This window comes from Parus major, chromosome 2 (genome assembly GCF_001522545.3).
Source record: "Parus major isolate Abel chromosome 2, Parus_major1.1, whole genome shotgun sequence".
NCBI lineage: Eukaryota > Metazoa > Chordata > Aves > Passeriformes > Paridae > Parus > Parus major.
Window position 1 is genome coordinate 19,030,292 of NC_031769.1, and position 26,621 is coordinate 19,056,912.

The following is a 26,621-nucleotide window of genomic DNA, read 5'->3' on the forward strand; positions in this document are numbered from 1 at the left end:
TTAAACACACACAATGTAATTACATTCAGGAATTGCCAATAATTATCCTAGTTTATATACTGTAATTATCTTATCCTAAAATTATTCCCAGTTCCTTTTCTGTGAAATCCACAAAAAGTTTTAGCTTTTGACGCCGGCTAGGTATGTGTACTGGAAGGTGCAAGAGCAGGCTCAAGAAGCTCTCTAAGGTACTATACTTTGGATCACAAATTTTAATCTTTAAAAATGCATAAATGTCCTTTCTCTACCAAGCACCATGGATCTAAAGCATATAGTGATTGTTTACAGAGAAAAGTTAATTGACTAAGGAATCTATTCAAAAATTTCCCTGGTATCTCCAGTCCTGTATTACTACTCATCCTGCTTTCCTCTTCTCCTCCTTTGTTTCTGTCAGCAGCCTCCCCCTACAACTTCTCCCATGATTTATCTCCTGCCCTTGAGGAAAGAAACTCCCTGAGTTTCTTTCTCTCTCCCTGAGAAAGAAACTCAGCGTGAGAGAGATTTCTGCTTCACTGCAAGCATGAGCAGACAAGCTAACAGTGATTCCCCTGGCTCTGCAACTTAAAGAAATCAGAAGTTAAGTCTCCTCTACAGTGTTTTTCCCCATGATCTAACACTGTAGTATCAGCAGCTCAGGCAGTTAACCCTTCCAGTATTTCCAGCACTTGGGTTCTGTGAGCTTCAGATTATTGACCCTGTCTGAGGTTTTGTCAGATGAGTCCTGTGCTGCTGCAGAATTTTCTGTGTTGCTTCATGCATGGGCACACATGGAGACACTTGCACACACACAGACACACAGATTCACACACATGGACACACACAAGGACACATAGACACACACATGCTTGTCCCTCAGCAAGATTCTCTCTGCACCACTCAGCTATTTCTTATTGCACAAAACTCACTCAAACACCCATTCTACTTTTCGGGTTGTTGTCTCTTTATTAGATAAAAATGTCATTTATGCTTTTCTTGCTGTGAAATGGGATCTACTAAAAGTGCTGGAGAGCATATAAAATTATCTGCAAATGGCTCACTTCTGAGCTGTTTAATTTTCTGTCGAGCTGGCCTGTAATACTTCTGTCATGGGTAACCCAGAATGTCATTGTGTTTCATATCTATATTCATATCTCTTCCTCTCTTTAAACCCCAGCACATCCAGAACCAGAATTGTGGGGCAGCTGGGACATGCTGGTCCATTTAGAAGGCCAGGGCACCAAAGCTGCCTCCCTTTGCCTGGTAGAGTTTGATGGAGAATCATCCTGGGGAGAGAGCTGGTGCCATTTACCCTCTGTCTTTCAAGGTACGATGGCACCAGCTTGGGAGGGGAATTCCTGGCATTTTGGGTATCTCTTTGCTCCTGGAGGGTTCCTGAGATTTAGCAATTTTGTATCTAGTGGTTATTTACTGGGCATTTGTTTTGCCTTTTGCTGTTCCACTTGTTAGAAAATGGCATTTCTTCAATTACACCTACTAGCATTTATTCCTTATTTTTGGAAAGGGATTGGTTAGGACTAAGAGGATGTAACTAATTTTAAAGTCTTCTCTTTAAATTGTCCTAATTCAAGACAGCTTATTGCTAGTCTGCCAGTTTAGGGTCTGCACAGGAGAAACATTTTTGCCAACTCTTATTTTGTTTTTTTGGTCAATTCAAGATTTTTTATTTTTATGAGTCTGAAAACAAAAAATGGTTTGGACATTTCCAAAGTAGTACTCAAACTTACAGAGGGTTTTTTTATCCCATCCTCTTTTTATTTGTCACGTAGCTGACATTATGCAATAAGAAGTAGTTATGAAGGTGGTTACCAAGCACTTTTCAAATATTTGGACACTGTAACTATATGCTGTTTAGGAAAACTCTTCATAAAGATAAGAAATTCTTCAGTCAAAGATATCTGAATAATGTCCACAGAGAAAAAAAAATCAATTATCTCTCATCTCTGTATTGGAAAAAGAAAAGAGAGCTCTGAGAAAAAATAGTATTTGATCATATGGTTAAAGACTATGTCTTTCCTTATGAACACACAGACCTTGTTTTGAAGCAAATGGAAATCTGTGGCAGGAAAAGCAGAGGAGGTTTTCAAACAATCAGGATTCAAAGAGTGTGCTTCATGAAGCAGAGATAAAATAGGGAGGAAAAGTCTCAATGTGTGGCTGAGCACTGGAACAGCTCCCCAGGGCAGTGGTGACAGCACCAGGCTGACAGAGTTCAAGGAGCGTTCGGACAATGCTGTCAGGCACATGGTGTGGCTCTTGGGGATGGATCTGTGCAGAACAAAGTATTGAACTCAATAATCCTGTGGGTCCCTTCCTACTCAGGATATTCTGTGATTCTATGAATATATGTTGTGAGAAACAAATAAATAATAACTAGGCAGAATGTTATGTATTTCCACACATATATACTTTGGCTCTGTTTCTTATCTGGTTTCTTATCTAAAATCACAAGGGGATTTACTTTTAAAGAAATGCTATTCCCATTTTTTTTCACAAAATCAGATACCTTCAAGATACCACATATTATCTAAAACTATAGTGGTTTAGACTGATTTTGAAAATCTGAACTCATTATCAGATGACTATCTAGATTTTTATTACATAGATTTTTATTTCTTTCTTCCTGCTATCCAGCTATATGGAAAGTTGTCAGAGTCACTATCCTTTTATTGGGTTATTCAGTGAAAAAGTATGAGATTCTCTCTTCTTTCTGCTATGTTCAAATGATAAACAGTCATAAGCATAGCTTAAATTAGATGCCAGTTATAATGTTCATTTCCTTCCACCTTGAACAAAGAGAGTGGCCTACAGCTCTGGCCCTTTGGGATACCCTCCTTCTCATCTTGATACTTGAACCTGCACCTATCACAAATGTTTGGTATGGCATTGCATATATTCTGATGTTGTTTGGAAGTCAATGCAAATTATTTTACTCTGAAGGAACTTCAGGATTGGGTCTATAGCATGCATCTATTGTGAGATTTGAAACTGCTTTATGGAGATGTCTTAAGAAAATCCTACCCACCACACGAAAGAGTGACTCACCAAGGTTTAAATAAAGATTTGATACATTCTGAGGCCTAAATGAGAAGGCACTAAACAGGTTTTCTATTCATGAATGTAAGCCTAAATTCATATAAGCAGCAACATATAATTTAATTTTTGAATATTGAAAATTTCCCTGATGTTAAAAGGGGAACAGATAAGTTCAAAGGGAAAGAAAAAACTTGAGGATCATTATTCTGAGACTAAATACGGCTCAGTAAGACTGAATTACAAATGGCTGCCAATGGGAAATGTATTAGGGTAAAACAGTATGTATTATATATTTTTCTTACACTTTTTCCCCTTATACAATTTCCCTGACATCCAGAACTGTTGGATACAGGTTATATTTCTAGATACACTTTTTTCTTACTTCCTGTGGCTGACCAGAAAATCTGAGTGTATCTATCTTAAATTTGATTGAACATAATTTTCTTTGTCACACAGTTTTTGCAATATATTTTTTTCTAGAAATCTAGAAAAGGTGATCTAAAGGGATGGTTGTGGCTATATCTCATGACTGTCTTATAATGGTTCAAGTAAATTTAAAATCCAATTCTTGGAGGTTATTAAGGTTTAGGGAACTGGGACCCCTTTGCGCACATTTTAAAAATATCCTTGGGCTTGAATGTAAAGCTAAAACCTGTCTTATATTTCACAGATTCTGATTTTTTCCATTTGTTTTTTTCACTTGGTCAGTATAAGGATTATATATAACCTTTACAGAAAGTTTAGTTTGTGCTTTGCTACACAGCAGTGGGGAGACTTGGAAGAATTACGACATTTCAAAGCAAATGTTTCACCTAAGTGAAAGCTGCCAACATTCACTGAAAATTTTACTGTACTTCAGGTCCTAAGAGGCAAATCTGACCCTTTTGTTGTAATCTGTGTGGTGAAGTCAAGAATTATGGCAACATCAGAAAAAAGCCCCAACCCATTGCATGTGGGAAATAGCACTTTCAATATTCACAATTCCACCAAGGTCAGATGACACAGTGTTAGAGATGACATATCCTGTCCGTGTTGAATGTTTTGCACTATTTGAATTGCCTTTTTATCTCCAGTGTATCCTTACATAATAATGTGTTCCACTGGAGACAGATCTTTCAGGTGAAAGGAAAGCTGCAGGGGGGTGTGGTGGGAAATTTGCAGTGACTGTCCTTTCTCATGTGCTAAGCTTATTGGCTAAAGAGGCATTTTTTTAAAAATGCTTTATAAAGAAGGGAATGGATGAAAAAAAAGCTCAGAAGTAAAAAGGATATTAAAATAAAATGATCAAAGTTGATAAAAAGTTGTTCACAAAACAGAAGAAAATAAATAAAATACTTAGCTAATGTTGAGCAGCTACAGGAAATAAACAAGGCGGCAAACATAGACTAAAAACAGAAATTAAAAAGCAGAGAATGATAAAGAAAGGTGAAGTGGGAGAATAAACACAGAAGCACATCCAGATTAATTTTATTCAAATTAATTATTTCAGTAAGCAATACTAATACTGAACTGGTGATAAGCATGACTGATGGTGGAAGAGCAAATACTGTTTTCTCAAATACTCTGGAGCCTCAGGTGCCACATGATATTTGCACTCATCTTTATATCCAAGTTTCATCCCAAATATTCATTTAAAAGTGTCAACACTGTTCTTTTTGAATAAACCAAAATTACTTAAGCAATTAGTTAAAGCAGTACAATTTAGAGGTACAAGCTCCCAAAGAGTTGCAGCTAAATAGGGCCTAGCAGGTAACTTGACTGCATAAAAGAGCTGGAGCATCATTCAGTGCTGACTTTGTACTGAGATTTACCTTCTTCCAGTAGATCTCCACAAGCACAAATATTTCACTTGGGTGATCTCTGGAAGACATCACAAAATATATTCACTATTTATTTGTTTCTTGAGAATACTGCTCCAATACGTAGAAGTTCTATTCAATTATTACCACACTAAATTACATCAAATTTGCCCATCTGGTTTATTTCTCTAGTAATGAATGAGTGGAAAAATAGAGTATTCTGATTCTCATAAGCATAATAAAGTTTGGTTATTAGGTATCTTTGGGTTAATGCTAGGATTTAAATTAGGTATAGCAATAGTTTTTAGAATTTCTACAGTGCCTCCTATTTTAGCTGAAGTAGAAAATACTATGAGAAAGACATTAATGAATATAAAATCTGATTCAATGCTTTGGAATTTTTGGTCCCTCTGAAACTAGAAATAGAAATGTTTTTTGACTTTTATTTTGAAAAATTAAGACAAATATAGATAAAGTTTTGTGGTTTTTTTTTTTTTTTAAATCAAGCTGTTATTTACAAATTTGAAGATGATCATTACAAGTAAATAAAAATTAAATCCTTTGGTCCCTAGGATGTAAACTAAGATCTTCACACAACTTCATCAGCAGAAAGTCATAGGCAGAAGTGGTACGAATATATCTCATTTAGCAGCTGATTCTGAACTAGATCCTGTGCCAGCTCCCTCTGCATTAGCATCAGCTGAAAGCTGCTTCTGCACTAGGCCTGGCTTGACCTAGCACTACCTTGACAGCACCTTGATGAGGTGTTCAGAAATATTCTGGATATCTAGGAACTGCCATGCCTGATATGGACTGACTACTTTAAACACATAAAAACCACAACTGAATTAGAGCTGCTGGCAATGCTTTATTACTTCAAGCTCCCAACCAGCTAAATTGTGATTGCTTCCATTTAGAATGTGTTGCCTCTGGAAACTCAAAGTAATTAAAGACAAGCTGAAAAATAATAATACAGAGAGAGGAATAAAAGATCTGCAGAAGTATATCTCTCTCCTGAAAGAAGGAACATTACACAAAACCTGCACTGCAGGTAATACACTTTTCTTTGAGCTAGGTCATTGAATAAACATAATGAGCAGCAGTCAAAGCAGGACTGACAGTGGATTAAGTAAACTCTCACACTGATTCTGTTACAGAAAAATGTTCTTGCTCAAATATCTACAGGACAATGCTTTTATACTACTGGAAGCTAATACTTTCATATTCTACTATCTGAATATTTAAGAAGCTTTCAAGCAACAACAGTTAGCAAAAAACAGCACCTCCTCCTAAGTAGCTCTTTGTCAGGAACAGTATTAAAAATTAGATAGATTGTTTATTTTCCCTAAATTGCTGTGGTTTATTGTATTACATGGATTTTATGTAGTTCTCTTGCCTCTTCACAAGTTCTACCAGCCAGCAAGGATTATTAGGATAGAACTCTTCCAAGAATAGTATGAAACCAACCTTAATTAACAGCATCTAGACATAGTTTTTTTTTGTCTGGAGAGATTATGTATCAAGTTGCAATGTATGGACATAGATAATGCATGAGTTTTTGACTTATTCAACTGTAAGTAACCAATGTAACTCCAACAAATTTTATTCAGGCTAAACTTATGATAGATCACGTTTGTAAGAGCAACAGCCTATGTAATTCTTAAGACATGGCTAAAAAAGGTGATTAATGTAATATGGGTGGAACAAATGCCTGTTATGCACATAGTCTGCAGCTTATTGAATTACATTCCAAAATATTATTTGCCTCAGCCTATTTAGAGAAAATAAACAAAACTCTTATTCAGCTTGAGACTGAACAAATGTCACCTGCATGAACACATTATTTCACTTGAAACTTTAATCAGCATGTGTTTAATTCCTCCAGGAGGTGCTTATCACAATAAAAATAATAAAAGAAAATGTTTCTTGAACAGCATGACAACTAGGTCATACACAGGCTGTCCTATCTGAATAAGAGCTGTATTAATAGAAAAAAATGTTATCAAATAAGATTTTTATAACCTTCATATTGGCATTTATTTAACAATAATAATTCCTAGCTGTCCCTTAATCATTTAGTTCTGCTGATATTTCTATCAGAATCTGTATTTGCATGTATCCTGTTTTTTTTCTTCTGATATGGTATCATATAATACAGTTTGTTTTCAGAGTAAACCACTGCTTTGCTCACAGAAAAAAAACAGGGCATTTTAAGACATTAGAATTCTTTTTCTAGATTAAGTACTTGTGTAGCAGAAGTGAGATTGTAAATACTTGAAGAAAATGTTACTGAGGCAAATGTGGTACATGTTTGCATTTTATGAAGAGAGTGAAGATAAAAACTTAACAACTTTCTTTGAAAGTAATTGTGAACTACTTTGTTACTTATAAAACCCTTTGATCCCAAACTAATCTCTTCTCTGATTTTTTCATACAGGAAAAAACCAATATAGTGGAATAGCAGTAAATTCCTCTCAGCTATGGTTCAGGCCCTCAATGCCGGTAATATTCTGAGTTGCTATAATTATTTGTGTGTTCAACTTCTAAGTAAAACACAAAGCTGTCGTCTATAAACCATGAGAAAAAGAAATTATGTCAGATTCTGTAACTGTGATATACATTGAAATAAAAAATACCACAGTTTTCCTTGCCCTCTGAAGAGAGAACATGTATGGTGTATATTTGTATAGTAGCATACCTCCATCAATGCATTCTGGGGTGAAAGAAATATCATCCAGAGCAAATTCCGTGGGCTGACTCCATCCCACTTCAGCTTCAAAGGCAACTCTAAAAAGGCTGTTACTGGAGAGAACTGCACTTCCATACATCCATTTGTTTTCTTCGTTTCTGCTGGAAGACCACATAAGGATCTCCATCCCATGTTCTTCAACTGTGTATACCTGTTGAGGAGAGGACAAAGAGATGCAAAGGAGTAAGCATTAAGCAGCTTGGGGGAGTAACAGCCCAAGTGCAGCAGCGCATCTCCCTGCTTGGGCAGTACTGACTCTCCTAGGTATGGTTCAGATCCACTTCCATATTGGTGATGGCCAAATGTTACTGAATACTTTTCAATAGTTCAGCTTCAAATATAAAGCTGCTGGGAAAAGAAAAGGAAACAAACAAACGAACAAAAAAAAGAGCTGCTAATCCTATCACTAATTGCAAAATCTACAAAGAGTCTCAGCCTGACATAGAAGATAATGAGTAAAGACTTAACCCCAAATTCATTTTAAAATTGAAGAAAGACTGAGAAGGATCTTGAGCTATGCTTTCATCTCTAAAAGGTGACCTCCATATAGTTAGACTGAGTGAAGATTTTAGAGATATAAATAAAAGACATAGCAACTAGGGATTTAAGTCTGTCATCCGGTACAAGCAATTTATAATACAGTTTGGGAGAGTCACAAAGTTATTGCAAACATATTTAGCAAAGGCATGAATAAAAATAAATAAAATAATTAAATACTGAAAGCAATAAGTATTGCAATGAATGAAGTCCCAGTTAGCCAACAACTAGTGAATTTAGGCCAAGAACATGAAACTGGAGAATACAGAGGTATTTGCTTTTCCTACTTGGATGTTAGAAATCCTTATACAATCTGACCAGGTCAAAAAAAAAAAAAAAAAAAAAAAGATAAAGAACTGGAGTAAAGAAAGTAATCATATTCTAACCATTCCAGATAATAAATAGTTCTTTAATAATCAATCTATAATCAAGCTGAAAATTGATTCTATTTATTCTAAATAACCAATATCCTCATCACTTTCAGAAACATAATTCTCATAAACTAATTTTCCAGTGACCTGTAGGTTCATGTTGCCAGCTGAATGCACCAGTTAAATAATGGAACAAAAACCCCTAGGCCCAAGAAAATTACAAACTTGAGCCCATGCTAACGATCTGTATAATTCAATACCAATGATTCTCCCAGTCCACCTGGTGGGACAAATAAGATAAAAATCCAAATGGCACCATAAATCCCATATACTTTGGAAAACTTGGTATTGATTAAAATATCTATGATGCCTGAAAACTCTTTCAAGTTATATTATTTTTGGAGTAAGGCAACAAGAAAGAATACTGACATAGAGTAATTCAAATCAGGACCAAATTTTGTCAAGCCTGATCTTTGGTTACAGGACTGTGTAACAGCAATATCTTGTCACTGTCTTCCTAAACACACACCTCCTGTAGGGCTAAAAGGACAGGTGTTGAGAAGAAATAGATGGTTCAACACATAAAATAAAATGAAAAAATATCTGTAACAATTTTTCACATTAACAGGCTCTGAGGTCTTAATAAGTTGAAACCCTTCATGTGAGGTTAGGACAATGTTAAGCATGTGTTTGTTTCTGGAACCATTCACTATTTCATCAATCATGAAATATGACAATCTTGATGATCTGGAATTTTACAGCATATAACAATGTTAGCATGGTTTTAGCTATATGCAGTGATATTTGCTTTTAGAAGGTAAATATTGAGGTAATATCCCTTTCAGTATATCTCATTGTTAAGTCTCACAGCTGCACAAATAGCTATCGGGGAAGTGGGAAGAGTCCAAAACATTTGAAGACAATACTAGCATCTTTCCTAGAGGATACTTAAAGATGTTCCCATTGTTTAAAGCCAGATTTATTTTTTTTTCCAATGGTTTCTCAGGTTATTAGGAGAAGTTTCTCATACTGAAAGTTTCAAGGCACAATAACTGCTTGAACAGGTCTGTCTACATACAGAGCAATTTCCTTGTGTCCATACAAAGTCTGGTCTCAGATGCAGCAAGGACCCTTTCTGTGCACATAGAGATCCATCCTGCAGCTCAAGCACAGGATGAACAATGAACCAGTCAGGAATCCTGCTGTATGTGCACTGGCCAGGGGGTCTGGAATGGCAACAAATCAAACTGGGTTTTAAGTGTGACACTTTGATGACCTTAGCTCCTGTTCACACAAATGCAAAGTCATCTTACATGCCTTTTCTTTTTATTCTTTGAGATTCGACTTGTATTTACCATAGAGTAAGGGTATGAAGATTTGTCATTACTAATGGATTAATTAACATGTTAATTGTTAACATGTTATGGTAATTTATGTGACTCTGTCCTCAGGTTTGACTAAAGTTTAAACCTGGTATATAACAATCAAATATGTAATTGAGGAAACTGATATCATTTAATGTAGATCTCTAAACTGGTACATTGCAAATCTTTTTAACTCCCAGTTCTGCTTCATTTGTCATGTACTCTCCTGGACTAATCCTTCCATCCCACTGCTTGCCAAAGTACTCCTGAAAACCTGAGACGTCCTTTTTCTGTCCATAAATGTGCCAGGGAAGGGTCTGTGTTCTTAAATTTGTTCTAAAAAAGTTAGATGAAATTTCTAGAAGAATGACACATAACTGAAAATGTGTGCTAAAACAAATGGGTTTAAAGGAGAGTTCAGAAAAATGGGAAGTCCAAGGACTCTGTTTCTTTAGCAGGGGATCCAGGTCTTATTCTCTCTGAAGCTGTGCCCAGTGAAAGTGAAGAAACATAATAATATCTTCTTTCCTGGGGCTACCCATGCCACTCAATGTTTGAGCATCTTCTGGATCAGGATCATACATCAAGTCTGTACAAGACTTTTGCTGACCTGTGTAAACATTTACAGCACATGAAAGGTCGAGCAAATCTTCATGGGTAAGATCTTCCTAAAGCCCTGGAAGGGTGTAACTCTGCGGGGCTTAATTCCTCCAGCACCACCTTCCTGCACAACATCCTATCTAAAGCTAGCCTGGTAGTGAAAACAACTTAAGATGTGCAAGATGAACCCCACTATACGATATGTAATGGGAGAAAAACAACCACCAAACAAAAAAACAAGCAAAACAAAATCCCCCAAAACAACAAAACCCTCAAAACAACCAAACAACAAGTTGTAGCAAAATCCCATTGAACAACTCTGTATTTTTCAGTCTGATAAGATTGTTCTCCAGCCTAATACTGATCTAGCTGATCCACAGAGAACAACATTCTTCACAAAATCCTATTTACCTCCTTAAAGTCATGACTTAGTTCTAATTCTCCACAGAATATCCTGTGTGTTACAAACTTCTGAATTCTTTTTTCAGCTTCTATTTCATTTTGAGGATAGGGAAAGTCATTTTTAAGAACATAAAACATAAACTATTTTCTATTTGTTAATCAGCAGTAACAAGTCATGGCTATCCTGTACCCTCATCCTGACTTTTCAATATGATATATTATCTTTCTGATCTTGCCTGAATCTAGCAGCTGGAATGCTGGAAGGTACTACATTCCACCTTGTCTAATAAATAAGAAAGCAATGCAGTTCTGAAGGGTGCATAATAAGAGGTGTAGTCTCCCACCACTGACAACTTGGAGCCTTTAATTGCCAGCGGAGGAAACAGGAAAATCTTGAGAAAGAGAACCGGTATTTTCACTTCATTAGGCACCAGAGACTTGTGTCAGATGAGAAAAATTTCCATTGACTCCAGTGAATAACAATGCCATGTTTTCTGCTTTAAGATCATGCCTTTGAACTCTTCATTTTCCTCAGCAGTCATCATCACATCTTCCTTGGACTCCAGTCCCACCAGAGACAGACTGAAATTGCTTTTCTTAAGTCCACAAATCAGATTACAAAATTTTATCGTATTTCATTGTCCCAATAGAGAAGCACTTAAAAAATGACTTACCACTTTTCTCTTTGTTCCTCTAAACTTTTGTTTGAAGTAATAAAAATTTTGCCTAAACATTAGTTTGAAGTAACAAAATATTTATGGTTTTTGAGTAAAGTTGACCCGTCTTATACCAACATTTATTATAAGTCAGTTCTGTTAGTATCAACAAATGCCAAGGCAGAAAACTGATATATTATCTATGCTACCACATCAGGAATTTCAGTTCTAATTCTCCACTGCGTGAGTATGGCAGACTCCTGAGGTAAATGGGCAGAAAAGCGTAATAAACACAGTGTTTTCAGTCTAACTGACAGATGATCAATAGAATTTCCATTGGAATGAAACAGATGTGAAAACAACATTCATTTTTTGCTGGAGCTGCTCTCCTGCACCATTAAATTCAACAAAGTAGTCATAAAAATGTAAAGAGAAATGTGAGGGTTTTTTAAAATTTACATTTGCAGCATAATGCAGCAAAATTTCTTTCTATTAAGAGGTATTTTTGTCCAGAGCATATTAATTGATATATTAGACCAGGCTTGTACTTAGTGCTTGATAACTCCCCTTTCAAAGACTCTTACCAAATACTTCTAAGGAAAGCTAGTGGGTTTGCTCTTAAACATTACAAAACACTTTTTTTCTCCTGTTGGTTAATGATATGTTGAAGTCCTGAAGCAGGAGTATTCAGATCTCTTTTAAATATCATCCATTCGATGTTAATGCAAGAGTTCCTGTAAACATTGTGTCCTTTCTAAAAATAATAATAATAGCCCAGACTTCTGGTTTCCCTATGAACAAATTACAGAGTTTATGACAATGGAATTGTGCAACTGAAATGTGCATTGTGAATACAGAATAGAGGCACTTCTATTCCCTTTTTCCCTTTCCTCAGTGACTAGTTCCTTTTCTGAGCAAGAATAGGATTGTTCCCATAACTCTACATTATTTTGTGTCGTTCTAACACTTCTATTTCTTATAGCATTAAAATTCTCATTTTTATCTTTCTTTTACAGATTCCTTGTATGTCATTTTAATCACACATCTCAGTGTGCCCTATATCTGCAGTCCTTTTAATTCTTTTTTCAAATTCAGACTCGACCAGATAGCTGTCTTTCAGATAAAAACTATATCAGCTTTTGTACTGATGTTATTATATTCTGGCACATTATTCAAACTTCCTATTACAGTTTGACTTCTTTCACCTCCAGTACAAACTGAAAAAAAAATCTTCACACAGCTGTTGTTTTAGAAGTTTTGGGCTGTTGATTTTATTGCTTTTCTTCTTTGTTCTTTTTAGGCTTTTTTCTTTTTCACTTGAATGGGTAGAGTTAATTTATATTCTTGATTTAATAACAGCTACAGCTGATACTGAAATAGCTTATTAGTTTGATAGAAAAGAGCAAAATGTCCACAGAAGTAAATTGATTCTGTGATGGGATGATATTCCTTGCTGAGCCCTTCAGTCTGTTGTGAATACATTTCTACATAAAGAGTACATGTAGCAAAGCCATAAACAGGGAACTTTATTTATATGTGGGAGTAAGACAATTCTTTATGAAATTGAGGCAATGGGAGTAAATTAAACTAGTCTGCTTAAAAAGAAAAAAAAAATTAAAAAGGAGACTCTGGCTGTCTGCCTACTAACTCACATATAGGCCACACACATCTACTTATTCACAAATTCTAAGTGTTCTGTGATGCTTAAAAACATTCAAAAGTTCCTTCAAAGAGTCTCATCATCAATCTTGCATGCTTTAAGGTCCAAGATACTTGAATTTAAACAGATAGTTAATCACAGATAATCTCACAGTATTTCAGCTATCACTAGATCAAAAAAAGGAATTTATGTTTGCTTTTTACTGCTGCTTATATGAACTTCATGAAATACAGCTTTTTTTTTATCAATAAGTAAATTTACAGCAATACTTGGAGTAATAAACTACGTGCTAGAGATAAAATTGATATGCAAACCCCATCCTGAAAAAAATACTAGAAGAAAAGTAAAGATAAATGGCAGAACAAAGGGTAAAATTATCCTTGGGCTGGGTGTAAGGAGAAGAAGGTGGAGAGTTTACCAGTGGCACAAGTTGCCCTTAGAGGCTGAGTAGTCTCCATTTGTGGACATTTTTCAAGGCTGGATAAATTTCTGAGGCACCCAGCATCATCTTGCAGCTGACTCTGCTTGGAGCAAGAGGTTGGACTAGAGACCACCTGAGGCCCTTCCAGCCTAATTGCACTATAATCCCATGGAACAGTGCTATGATGTGAAGAGCTCTTCCAGTGGAGAAAACAGTGGTAAAAACTTCCTGACTTAACTCAATGTCCAATACTACAAAAATATTCTTGTTCACTTTTAACATTATCTAATATTTTGTCACTGACTGAAAAATTAACTTGTCCTGTATTTTCACAATTTAACAAACCCTACAGACAGGAGCCTTTCTGAGGTCACTTAAAAAGGAACAGTGCAACATATTTATTCAGTGAGTCACATGAAGTGAGTTGTTTGCCAAGAGGTCACATCCCCTCTTGGGCTGTTACTGGATTACTTAACAACCAAAAGTGTACTTGTTAAGGGTGCTTGGGGAACAGCAAGATGATAATTTCATGGAAGCTTGGGCTATAACTGTTAATACAGTTTAATACCTTATTTCCAATTGTTTTAATAAAACACCTTTCACACATGGTTACATTAATATTTTTAAAACATTTAGTTTGAACCACTAAACTTTAGAAATTGCCTCTGTTTTACATTAGAGTGAATTCCGCAGAGAACTGTGCTGGTATTGGGTAGGTGTTAGTATTCTAGTCAAATGTGCAGTGTTAATTCTTGCATATGTAGTGAAAGGACTTCAAGTGGAACTAAAACTAAAGCTGGATTGTCACTTGATCCTGGCAGGAGAAGATTTGTATATAGGTGTAACTGCAGTAAGTTGTGATGAAGTATTGTTAACATAAATTCCTGAGATTTTAGTAATCCTAGACACAGACATTCAAATAGTACCAAAGCAAGTATTATTATGCCATAATGTAGTAGAAGGACTTTTACCTTTAAGATTCCTGTTCGCCTAGAAGCAAACATCCAGAACCAGAAGCGAACTCTACAGACCCCAAGACTAGCTGGGAAGAATTTGGTGGTAGTTATCCTTGCTCTGTCCCCTTCCTTCTGGGCAGATGAGTTGACATACAAAAAACTCCGTCCTTTACCTTAAAATGAAGATAAAAAGCATTAAATTTAGAGTTTAGTTTTTCAGTACTATTTTTTGCTTTATTTTACAAGCATTTTTATAAACACAGATGCTAGTTTTGTTTTTTTCTTTTTACCACTTACATGTATATCATACCATGGTTGTATGGAGATAATTCCTTGATAATGCTTTGTGTATTTCACATAATTTGAAAATACCTTGGGTTGGAAGGCCCTTAAAATCATCTAGTTCCAACCCCATGCCATGGACAGGGATGCCACCTTCTGCATCAGGCTTCTCAAGGCACACCCAGCTTAGCCTTGAACACTTCCAAGGATGGGGCATCTGCAGCTTCTGCACAAATTTTTCCAGTGTCTCTCTGCCTTCTGAGCATTTCTTTCTGATTTCCTAATTTCTAATCTAAGTGTCTCCTCTTTCAGTAGAAAAAGATGTTCCTTGTCCAAGATGTCCCTTGTGCTAAATCACAGAATCATAGAATAGCCTGGCTTGGAAGAGAAGCACAAGGATCATCAAATCCAACTCTTGGCCCTGCCCAGGCCACCCCAGGAGTCTCCCCATGTGCCTGAGATGTGCCTTGAATCTTGTCAGATTTGGTGCTATGACCACTGCCCTGGGGAGCTGTTCCACTGCCCAACCACCAAGGGTAAGGAACCTTTTCCTAATACCCAATACAAGCTTGATGGACTGACAGATATTTCTAGGTATTACAGGCTGTTGGCAATTCTGGCAAGCAATTCCTCTGTAGCTAATGTGAATATATCTTGCCTGGGCAATTTAAAAGTAAATTACAAATCTGGATAATTTTGTAAACACTTTGCTCTAATTTTGTTTTCCATTTGCTTCGCTTTTTATTACCTTTGTTTTTCTTAGAATTGCTGGGCAATTTCACAGAAACAATGAACTAATTAAATGACAGAAACTGAATTAGAAAAACACAGAAAATCTCCTTAAAAAGCCAGGGGCTAGTGGTTGTTTTGTTATGGCATTGCATCAAAGTAACAGCAAGGAAACAAGTCAAACTAGTTATTTGCAAGAAACAGCTTGCCTGGAACAGCTGCAATAGTTTCCACCTCTACCTTGTCTGTTCTGTCCCTTTCTAGAGGAGTGCACTTCCAGATTTACAGCCTGCAACATAAAGTAGCAGGAATGTCTGCAGAAACTGTGATTTGTGGTAGAAAAGTAGTTCCCTCGTGATCAGGCAAGCAGTTCCTGCAGCAGGTGCAGAATAAAGGAAAAGGGAGGACAAACGAGTCAGACAGACACGGCCACAGCCACCCATGGTAAGGTGTCTCTATTGATTTTGAAAACAAAAGAATAAAAAAAAAAGTCAAAACCTGGAGATGATGCTGCTCACAAACCCAAGAGAAGCAGCAGAAGTTTTGGTACTTCTAGATTGAATACTAAATATGTTATGCTGATTAGATGGAAATTAAGATAGGGATTCTAACCATTAATGCTTCTGGAAAGGAAGTTAATTACTTCTCAAATAGAGATTGGTGCATTTGCAATTAATTAAATTAATACCCCACCCAGATATATTCTATAATAAAAAGAATATATCATTTAATATTTATTTAATACAATATATAATTATGCTTACTACATCACACAGATTACTCTAATTGCCTATCAATATATTTCATCTCCCTGACCATCAACAGGCATTGTGATAGCAGTTTGTCAGAAATATTTTGGGAAGAACTTCTATGATAACATTTCTGGCAAGCCAATATCAATGAGGTAAGTTAAATCAAGGTAGAAGCCTCAAGCATTTCACACACACCTACACACTTTGCTCCTCATCCTACATATGATTGCATGTTTTTCTAAAATTCATTAGGATGGTAACACTCTCCAGGAAAAGTAGATTATTTGAAATATTGACAAGGAGAAGGGTACTGCTATAGCCAGTTAGGATTTCAGAGACTTTATCTTTTAATGTCAGAAGCTGACATTATGTAGGTGAAATTTGTTATAAGAGTTGAATACAAAGGAATAGTATTATTGCAGTAAGAAGAGACCTAAAATGATCATGTAGTCCGGCTGGTTTATCAATTCAGGGCTGCCCAAGACAAAGCATGTCATTAAGGGCATTGTGCAAATGCTTCCTAAACACTGAAAGGCAGGGGGCACAGAACACCTCCAGGAAACTTGTTCCAGTGTTTGGCCTCCCTATTGGTAAAGAAATACTTCCTAATGTCCAGTCTGAACCTTTCCTGGCACAGCTTTGAACCATTCCCATGTGTCAGCAGATCACACTGAGATGCCATGTTATCTTGGCACCTATCCACTTTTTTGTAGGTTTTTCTTTAAATTCAGTGAATATTTTTTTTTCCCAGATAAAGTGATGTTGTACACATGGCAATACCTGGTGTGTGGTCAGTATGAGGACCTGTTTGTCCTGTGACAGCACTGTTGCTAATTTTCCAGTCAAAATCATCAGTAGTGTCTTGTGTTAATCCACATACAGTTGTCCACTCTTGATCTTGTGTTTCAAAGTTACAGCTTCCAGGAATACTTGTGTAGTAACCTGAAAATACAGCAAAAAAGTAAATTATTGTCCCAGCTGTACATAAAATGCTACAGTGTGCACACTAAAAATGGAAGTGGAAAGGTTTCTGTATGGCTAACACTGTGATTCCCTGAATTCCATGCATGGACATAAATAATATGTGATAGTTAACAAGGAAAGGAAAAACTCATTCTTCACTTTAAGAGCAGGCATAAACTTTTTTACTGTTGCCCATGACAAAACAATGACTTCACCAAATTTAGTTCTTATCCAAGGTAAATGGAAAGAATGATTTCCAGACAATTAGCTAGCAAAACTGGACTGCTCTTCCACAGTGGCATTTTTCATAAGCATATGTTGGCCTGGTGAATATTATGTCTGATGGCAGCTTTATGATGACAAATATTTCTAGTGATTAGGACACTCATTGACTAAATTCAGGAGATCTGAGTTAAACTGCCCATGTCAAACTCTGCTGCTTCAGGTTACTTTGAAAAAGTAATTAATCAAAAATAATATAGACAGTATGGCACAGATGAATCAAATAGCACCACAATCTTTTCTGTTAGCTCCAAAACATATTTTCCTTAGTTATAAAGCAGGAGGTCAAATTGCATGATGTCCAGAGGTGCCTTTCCACCTCAACCCTTCTGTGATTTTGCTAGTTCTGGTCAAATGCAGTGAGCATCTGCATTGGCTCTGTATTACAAACATCATGTTAGCCTAATAAAGGCCTAACTCCAACAATAAACAACCTCACACACAGATAGAGCAAAGGGATTCCACTATTTTTAAAAAAAGTACATTTTCTTGTGCATCTCTAACAACATCAAAGTCCAAATACATTTAGGATTTACACTAGTCATAATGGAATACCTGACTTCAGGTTTTTTACCCTAATATATTAACAGTGTATTCCGAAGACAATTATTAATAAATATTTATGAACAGTACTTACTGGGCTGACAAACTCATGTGACCTATCTGCATCTGCTGCATTATTTTTTTTTTTTATGGGTAAACATACCCTATTTAGAAGCCAGCAGAAGAAGATTGCTCCATTTATTGGAAAAATTGTTTTTATTTCAATAACTCAAGCACTCCTCTAGTTGGTTCATCAACACTGAGGTTTGCTATTAATCAAATCTGTGTGTACAGTTGGCTGCAATTCATGAAAATTGAAACTGCTTTCATGTGTGGTTTTTTCACCTCTGTACTTCCAGCAGCATACTGAAAGAGAATCAAAATTTTGCAAGATTGTCTGACTGGGTGGAATGAAACACAGAGTAAATAATTTCCACGAGTTTATTTAAAAAAAAAAACAAAACTACCACCAGCCTACGTGGATGCAGTTCATTTCATACAGGTTCTGTTGTAAGTCCTGTATACAGGAATTGCTGCTGAGTAAATTATGCTCCATTTACTTCTTTGGAGTTACATTTGTATAAAATATAGAAGAATGTGAAATAAGCTCAGAGCTTGAGCTCAATGCAAAGTAGAAAACTGCAGACAAATGTGGTCATAACCACCTGTGATGGGACAGGTTAGGCTATGAAGGGATTTCTCTGTTCCTGTTATACTTTCTTTTTTGATTAAGAAAATAAAAGTTCTAGCCAGTTCCAGTTCCTGTTGTCTTTTCATTAAAAAAATCAGGTTTCTCTATCTAGAAGGCATTATGTGCCCTTTAATGTTGTTTATTCCCATCTATAAGATATGTGCCCAGGGAAAAAATGTGTTTATCTAAATATAAGGAGGCATCATTTGTTGGAAATAAAATAGAGCAGACAGAGAAATTTTATACCTGAGTTTTATCTGAGTATTCTGAATGCCAGATTGCTGTATCTCTGCATTACACTTCGGTAGAGACAGCAAGACTAAAGACTGTTGAAAATATTTTGATGTATCTACAGTCTTTCCATCTACAATAAAAAGATGTTTCAATCTATTTTTTTAAGTGAATATCAGCAATTTTTTTTTCTCCCCTTGGAAAAGCTTTTCAGTATAGCAAAGACTGAGTTGCTTTCTTGTGATTCAAGAAAATTTATGGTCTGAAATGTTCCAATCTATTATCTAAGAAAAGAATCCTTCCATAAAAAACAGAACAACACCCTCCCCCAAGGAAGCTACTATATTCTCTAACAATATTTAGAGAATAAATCAAGTGTCTCCATAGTTTTCTGAATATCTTTACTGAACAGTTCACTTTGGACAGCAATTCAAATTTAGTGTGTATCTGTTAGGTCTGGAAAATGTTGCAAGGGTGAGTTTACAGAGTATTTTGCTGCACTTCCTTTGCCTAACTCCTGAAAAAGTATTAATACTTTATACCATAAATATAGATTAGCTGTTTAAAGTCTATCTTGGAGTCTACTTTTTAAAAACTAGTATTTTTAAGTTATTATTAAATGTAAATTAATTTCTATGAACATGATTCACAAAGTTCACTGCGACACAAATTACTACAAGAGGTAGAGATCAGAAATAGTTACAGTGTCTTCAGCTTTTATACTTCAGAACTGCTATTTACTTTCATGAAAGGGAGAAACCCCAAGTTAAATCTCCTATAGTGACACCTTAGCATCTTTTTAACTAGATTTGTAAGTCTGCAGCCTGGTAAAAATGTTATAATGTACATCATCCAATAAAGGGCCATTACTTTTGTAATCCTGTTCAGTCGAGCATGTAGTAACCCCATGCAAGAAAAAGGCTCTTGATTTTCAAGAGATCACAAAATATTGGCTTATTTCAATGAAGTACTTTTTACTTCCACAAAGGATGAACATTGAATTGATGGTGGATTCATTTCTCTATCTATGAAGTATACTTTTGAGCATACCTGCATTGTGGCAGAATTTGACCCTCCAGCTCAAGGATTAACAATTGGACTGATTACTGAGCTGCATATATGGACTACTTGATCTTCCTACCCCAAATGTCCTGTCCAGACCATAATGGTAAATAACAAAGATATGGAGTAGGAACAAGGGCACAATATTTTACTGCTTCTGAATTTCAGGTGTGAATTGGAAATGCCATTAACTTGATCCAGATTTTTAAATGGAGCTGTGTCCTTCCATCTCAATCAACCTCAGCAAAGAATGCCTTCAGACAAATTGGGTCTCCTTATTCATTAGGACTTTGGCAAAGATAAACAGACTTCATTTTTTCCAAAATGTTCTTTAATAGAGAAATGAAAATAAAATATTTTCATAGCTCTGAGTTAGAAGCAAGAACAAACAACAAAACTGTACTCACACTACTCAGATCCCAAAAGCGTAATTCTTTTGAAAGGAAAAACAAGCTTATTTTTAAATATTCACCTTCTTTTGGCAAAATCATGCTCAAATGTTATTGTACATAAGTTTGCTTGCTTAGCTTTTCCATTCAACATTGATATTTCCTTTCAACACCCTTTTACATTAATAAACAAGCTTACATTTTTTCTCAGGGTTAATTTTTTATTGTAAATCATTGATTTAATTCCTCATGTTTTTAATCCTTAGGCTGGATTTGGCCTTGGTGTCAGGGTTTTTTTCAGTATTTAAACTTTAGTTTTAGTTAGTTACACTTTTGCAACTAAACCACATGAATACTTTAGCAGAAAATATCTCTGAGGATGTGAAAACGTCATACCTTTCGAGCTGGGGAGAAGGCAACCTACTTGTGATCAGCTGAGTGAATCATCTTTATGAACTCATCTGAACTATGCTACAGAATTTAAAATTATAACTGAAGATTAGATTAACATATGAAGAGATACTTACTGCAGTCAGCTTCATCTGATAGGTCTTCACAGTCTGGTTTATAGTCACAGATGAACTGATACTCGATGCAATTCTTATTCCCACACACAAAATCAGTGAGGGCAGGGCATTCCTTGGGATTCTCTCCAACTGAAATCAACAGGACATTTAAATCAATATTGCAATTAAATCAAAGGATACACTTTTTAATTTGTTAACTATTATGCATCATGGCTTTAGGGTTTTACTGCTTCCAACAGATGTTACTTGGTCTCATTCCTTTAATGTTGCATTATATATTTCGAGACTACTGTATTTGCCTTGCCCAAAGCTTCAAAGGTAGGATGTTTTGGCTGGAAGAAAACTTGATTCAGCATCAACATAACTGTTTCCCCAGTGTATTTGTTGTGGCTGTTCTATAAATAAGGGGTTCTGTGAGCTGTTGAAAAGTAGACATGCGAAAGGCTTTATTCTGCTCATAATTATATTTCTTTTGAAAATAACATTTTAAACTGAGAAAAATCACTGTTATACACATTTGCATAATAAATAAACTTTTAGAGACATAATAAGATATTCAACCTTTTTTTAAAGAATTTAGACAAAGTGCTGCCCTGATTGTTTGAGCTGCTGAGAAATTTCTCTTATGCTATTTAATACACAAATCTGTTTTATAACAATTCATGTTCATCACTGAAGGTGAATGAAAATTATCTCATAAAATGAGAGTAACTGAGTAACTGGCACATAAAACATTAGGTTCAAATCCAGAGTACTGAGATTCAGCCATCCCTGGACTGTAAGACTATAAAGGAAGTTACACAGGTTATTTTTTAGTTCAGAGCACTGTGTGCATAATTTCAGCCAACAGTAATTGAAACAGTTCTGATAACCCCAAATGCAACACTTCGAAAGCACTCTGATAACCTCAGATTGCCTTTTAGTCTAGAGCTTCATGTTCTGCAAAAAAACATTTAGGAGAATTTATTTTGACTGTATTCATTGTAATGTTTCATTTTTACCTTCAAACATGACTAAAATGTGGCATATTGCTAAACACAGTCTGATCAGAGCACCATGATATTTACCTTTGTGCAGACCTATATTTCCAGAGGAGTTGTTATTGTTGTCAGGTTATTAATCTCCTCAAATAGTGGTACTTACTGAATTTTACAGACTGAGGAACTGCATTCTCATTGAAGCAGAAAAGGAAAAGAGAACTAAACTTTTGGTTTAGTTTCAACATGTACTCGAAGTAATAAACAGAGAAATAGAGTGACAATACTGCATTAAAATGTAATCCATAGATTTTAAATGGATAGTACAAAAAAGAAGGAAAAAGAAATCACTGCTAATATTGGTTACTTGAAGAACCTCAATACTCAAATTTTCAGCTTTGAAATGCAGAAGCCCCTGTGCACTGACACACTGACACACACACAAAACCAAAACAAACAAACGAAACAAAACCAAAAAACAAAACAAACTAAATCTTTCCAAACTGATATCTGTCTCATTATTTTTGTTTTTTAATTTTTCACTGTCAGTTTGATCTGATTGCTGCCAGGGGATCCACACCACAAAGAAATTGTCATGAATGCCTTAAATACATGAAAATCTATGGCTGCTTTTAACAGACAATGCATGTGGCAGAGGGCCATTGGCAGAGGAGCAGCCTCCTGAGGAAAAAAAAATTGAGTGAGGCATTTGTGATGGTTCAGGCAGTTTTCACACCTCTCCAAAATGATGTGATAAAACCTGATTGAAGATACCACCAAAAATTCGTTAGTATGGCTCATCGTAAATTCTGGAAAGCCACATAATAATAACTGAGGTTGGCAGAGACTTCTCAAGACCTCTCTAGTCCAGCCCACTGCTTCAGCCACCTCTCCTACAGCAGGGTCTGCAGGACCATGTCCACCTGGGGTTTGGATAACAGCAATGGATTGAGACTCAAAAAACCTCTTTGGGCAATCACTTGTGTTGGGTGATCCTCACACTAAAGTGGTTTATGGTGATCACACAAAGTTTCCTTGTTTTTGGATTTGTGCCCATTGCCTTCCATCAGTGGGCACTTCTGAGAGGAGCCTACAGCCCTTATCTCCACTCCCTCCTCTGCACTGGAAATGATGCACTGGAAAATTAAACTGCTTCCTTCAGTCACTCAATGGCTTAAATAATGACAGAAATTAGGTAATTGCAGTTCCATTAGCATACAATAATTTTCACTGCATATGGAAGGGGTACATTATCACCATACAGGGGAGTGACTTCTGAAAACCCATGGCTTTGTGACTGATATATTCCACACAGTTACCTAGAAAGAGCTACATTATGTTATGTTACTCTATCATTTATATTTAGCACTTAATTGCAGGGTTTTTTCAAAAAAACTAGCAACTTTTTATAGTACTTCAAATATATCATGAACCAGCATTTAATAACGTTATCAATCTCTTTGGTTATCCTTAAATAAAACATGTGATTCCAACACAGACATAATGAAAATTTTTATCTCAACAGGTGTGAATGTCATAAACACAAATTTACATACCTATGAATTTTATCCTTTTGAGTAAGACCTTGTTTTTATGCAATTTTTAGGGATATCAGGTTACATTTGATAATGATAATGATGTTTTTTTCTACTACAGTCTTTGGCAGAGAGAAATAAAATCCCTCTTTAAATCAACATACTGGCATTAGCATTGCACAGTGTAACCAAATATTCTACACTCTTTTCAGAATTATGACATAAAAAAATCAACTTTCCATTGTACACTCATTCTGGCCAAAACTCCTACACCAGCTAAGAATTAAATCAAAACAAGAAATACAGTAAAACTTAACCATAAAATGCAATAACTTCTGTGTCAGGAAGCCCAAAGCCAAAGACAAGTTCACTCAAGTCGTAGCTTAAAAGTTTCATTTTCACAAGACATTCTTCAAGTATAATATATTAAAAAAATCAACTTAATCAGAAAAATTATACTGAAGAACTTACAGGAAAATATATTAGAAACTACTTTAAACAAAAAAAAAGAGAGGACGTTTAAAACATTATCTTGCCCATTTTTAATTTTTGCCCTCAAAATTACATGCTTGCCAAAATCGGACTTTGTGTCCATCAGTACTGAATTTGCAGAACAGTAATCTAACACCACTCCAGAGAGTTTTAGTATAAAGCAAAACAATGTCTCCTAATGAACAGCTTTACTTGCAAGCTGATATTTCAGATAAAGTGAGAAATTTTCATTAAGTCTTATTTCTTTGTGCGTGTTGGATATGTTGGGACTGCACTTAAAAATATATATATATATCTTTTCATCTGATCGTATTCCTCATCTGTACTTTGATGACCAGTAAGTAGAAGAAAACATGTATTGGATGATGGGTGATTATATATAGTATGTAATATTATATTTTTTCCCAATAATCTAGCTCACATTTCATGAAAGTCCAAACATTCAGAAAAACTGTTTCTAAGCAGAAAAAAACATGAAAAAATATGGCAAATTTTGTTTCTTGCCTCCTTCTTTGCTTAAGAGCTCAAGAAACCTGTAAAAAAAACCCCATCTAATTATGAATACACGCCAAACAAATTAAGACAAAGATGATGATGGAAAAGGTTATCAGGTGTACTTGACTCACAGTGTAACTCTGAAATTATCTTTGAGCAGCTACAACATCAAAATGGACGAGTGAACTACAGCAAGCAAAAGAAGGAGCTGGTGCCATGTATGGAAATGTCAGAGGTGTAAAAAAGGGAAATATCCAGAAATGTGGATTTTTCACAAATCAGGAATGAGAGGAATTACAGGGAGTTGAAATGTGTTTGATACCTACTAACCTCCTTTATGATTATGCTATGAAAAATTCACAGAGAGCTATGATGTCCAAAGTAAGAAGGAAATATTTCACAGTAATTTAAGAAAACTATTGACCAGAAAGGATCCTGGACTTAATGAAAAAGCCATAGATGTTGTTTTTTGAACTGACCTTCTTCCAAATCTTTTGTTGAACCCCTAAACTGAACTAATAATATTTTTTTTCAACTCTAGACATAATTTTACATAATAAAAAAATATTCTTGCAGCTATGGAGTACTGGTCTACAGGCCTAGCACAAGTGACAGAGGAACAGATCAGAGGTACAAAAATAGGTGGTAGGGAGTGGGAGCGGGTCAGTTTTGGTTTTTTAATGAGAACGGAAGATCCAATTAAATTTATTAATTTTCAGCACTCTTGGACATTTCTTGAGCTAGTTACTTTTGTTTTGTATTATTTTTTGATCTTTCTTCTCCTCCAGTTACTCAGCTCAAAAATCTGTGGGACCTGAGTATTATATAAGGTATGTTGCAAGTCAGAAGACCACAATCCATTCATTTCCAAGAAAAAAAAATATTATAGGCAGCAAAAAATCACCCCAAACCAAAATAAAATAATATAGAATATAAAACACAAGCACAGATAAGAATTCAATAGCATATGATAACAACCACCATTTAGATCAGCATAGAAATAACTAGATTAACAAAAATTAGTGGATTATTTTTATTCTCATAGGTCAAAGTTATCTGGCAGCAGCACATATACTCTTATAAATCACTTTTTCCCCTTAAATTAAATAGTTGAGGATTAAATTGTTATAAATTAAAAAAACTCAGACTATTGTTATGGTATGGAAAATTAAAATGTTTTATTGTGCCCATTTATTTGGTTTTCACCTCAGAATTTCAGCTTTTCCAGGACACCACAGGAAAGGCCTGACTATGAAAGAACTCACAAAACCATTCTTATTTCCTTTAAGTTTGCAACCAGAGGACAGCAACAAGTCAGTGACTATTTCTCTGACCCTCTGAGTACAAGAGCTTACTTGTACCAATGTTTTGTCAGATGTAAATATTCCTGTGATATCCATTCCATCTAAAGTCACAGAGAGAAACAGACAGGTCAAATATCAGCCCTATAGGCTGCAGGTCTTTATTGTTTGAAACAAAATGGATAAGACCAAAAATATTTAATATTAATAGATAGCACTGTATATAGATTTGGTGACACAGAGTAAATGTTTAAAATACTTATCATTAAAGAAGTGACTGATCACACAGGAAGAGATGCTCTAATATTACAACACTAAAGACATAGGTTGTCAGAGGTTTTGTTTGTCCAGTGCTATGTGCTTTTGAAAGGCATAGGGTGAATCCCAAATGATTATGGTTCCTAAAGGCTGCAGTGAATAAGACCTTGAGCTGTTTTGGCAAGCACGGTGTACCTCAAGTTCAAGTGCAGTGGGCTGCTGCTTAGCAAGGGTCTCATTTCTGCTTTCCAAAAGAAACATGCACTCACTCAGCAGTACAACACCACCAGTCAGCAGTATGAAATGAAACACAGCATACAATGTATATTCCATTGAAATGAACCTTTTTCCTCACTATTTCTCTTTTTAGAAATTAGGTTCTTCCTGAGTAGAAATGCTTTCAAATTAAAGTTGAAAATTCACCTATTTCTATTTTTTGTTGTTTAAATTGTGTTGTTTAGTGGGAGTACTTAAAACACTTCTCTCTGCTCTTTTACAACACTTGAGATACAAGAATAATCAAAGATTTTTGAAAAAATTAAGACATCTTGTTGAAAATGTTAC

General features: G+C 35.5%; 1 protein-coding gene across 1 annotated transcript in view; it reads right to left on the minus strand.

The window, feature by feature from the left end:
• MALRD1 (MAM and LDL receptor class A domain containing 1) overlaps positions 1–26,621 on the minus strand; it is a 240,390-nt gene that overhangs the window by 61,602 nt on the left and 152,167 nt on the right. Inside the window, exons 29-32 of the mRNA XM_033511660.1 lie at positions 21,000–21,128; positions 17,092–17,253; positions 14,564–14,721; positions 7,531–7,732 (exon numbers count right to left, since the gene is read on the minus strand). Of these exons, the coding sequence (XP_033367551.1) occupies positions 7,531–7,732; positions 14,564–14,721; positions 17,092–17,253; positions 21,000–21,128 (651 nt within the window). The remainder of the gene's footprint in view (positions 1–7,530; positions 7,733–14,563; positions 14,722–17,091; positions 17,254–20,999; positions 21,129–26,621) is intronic.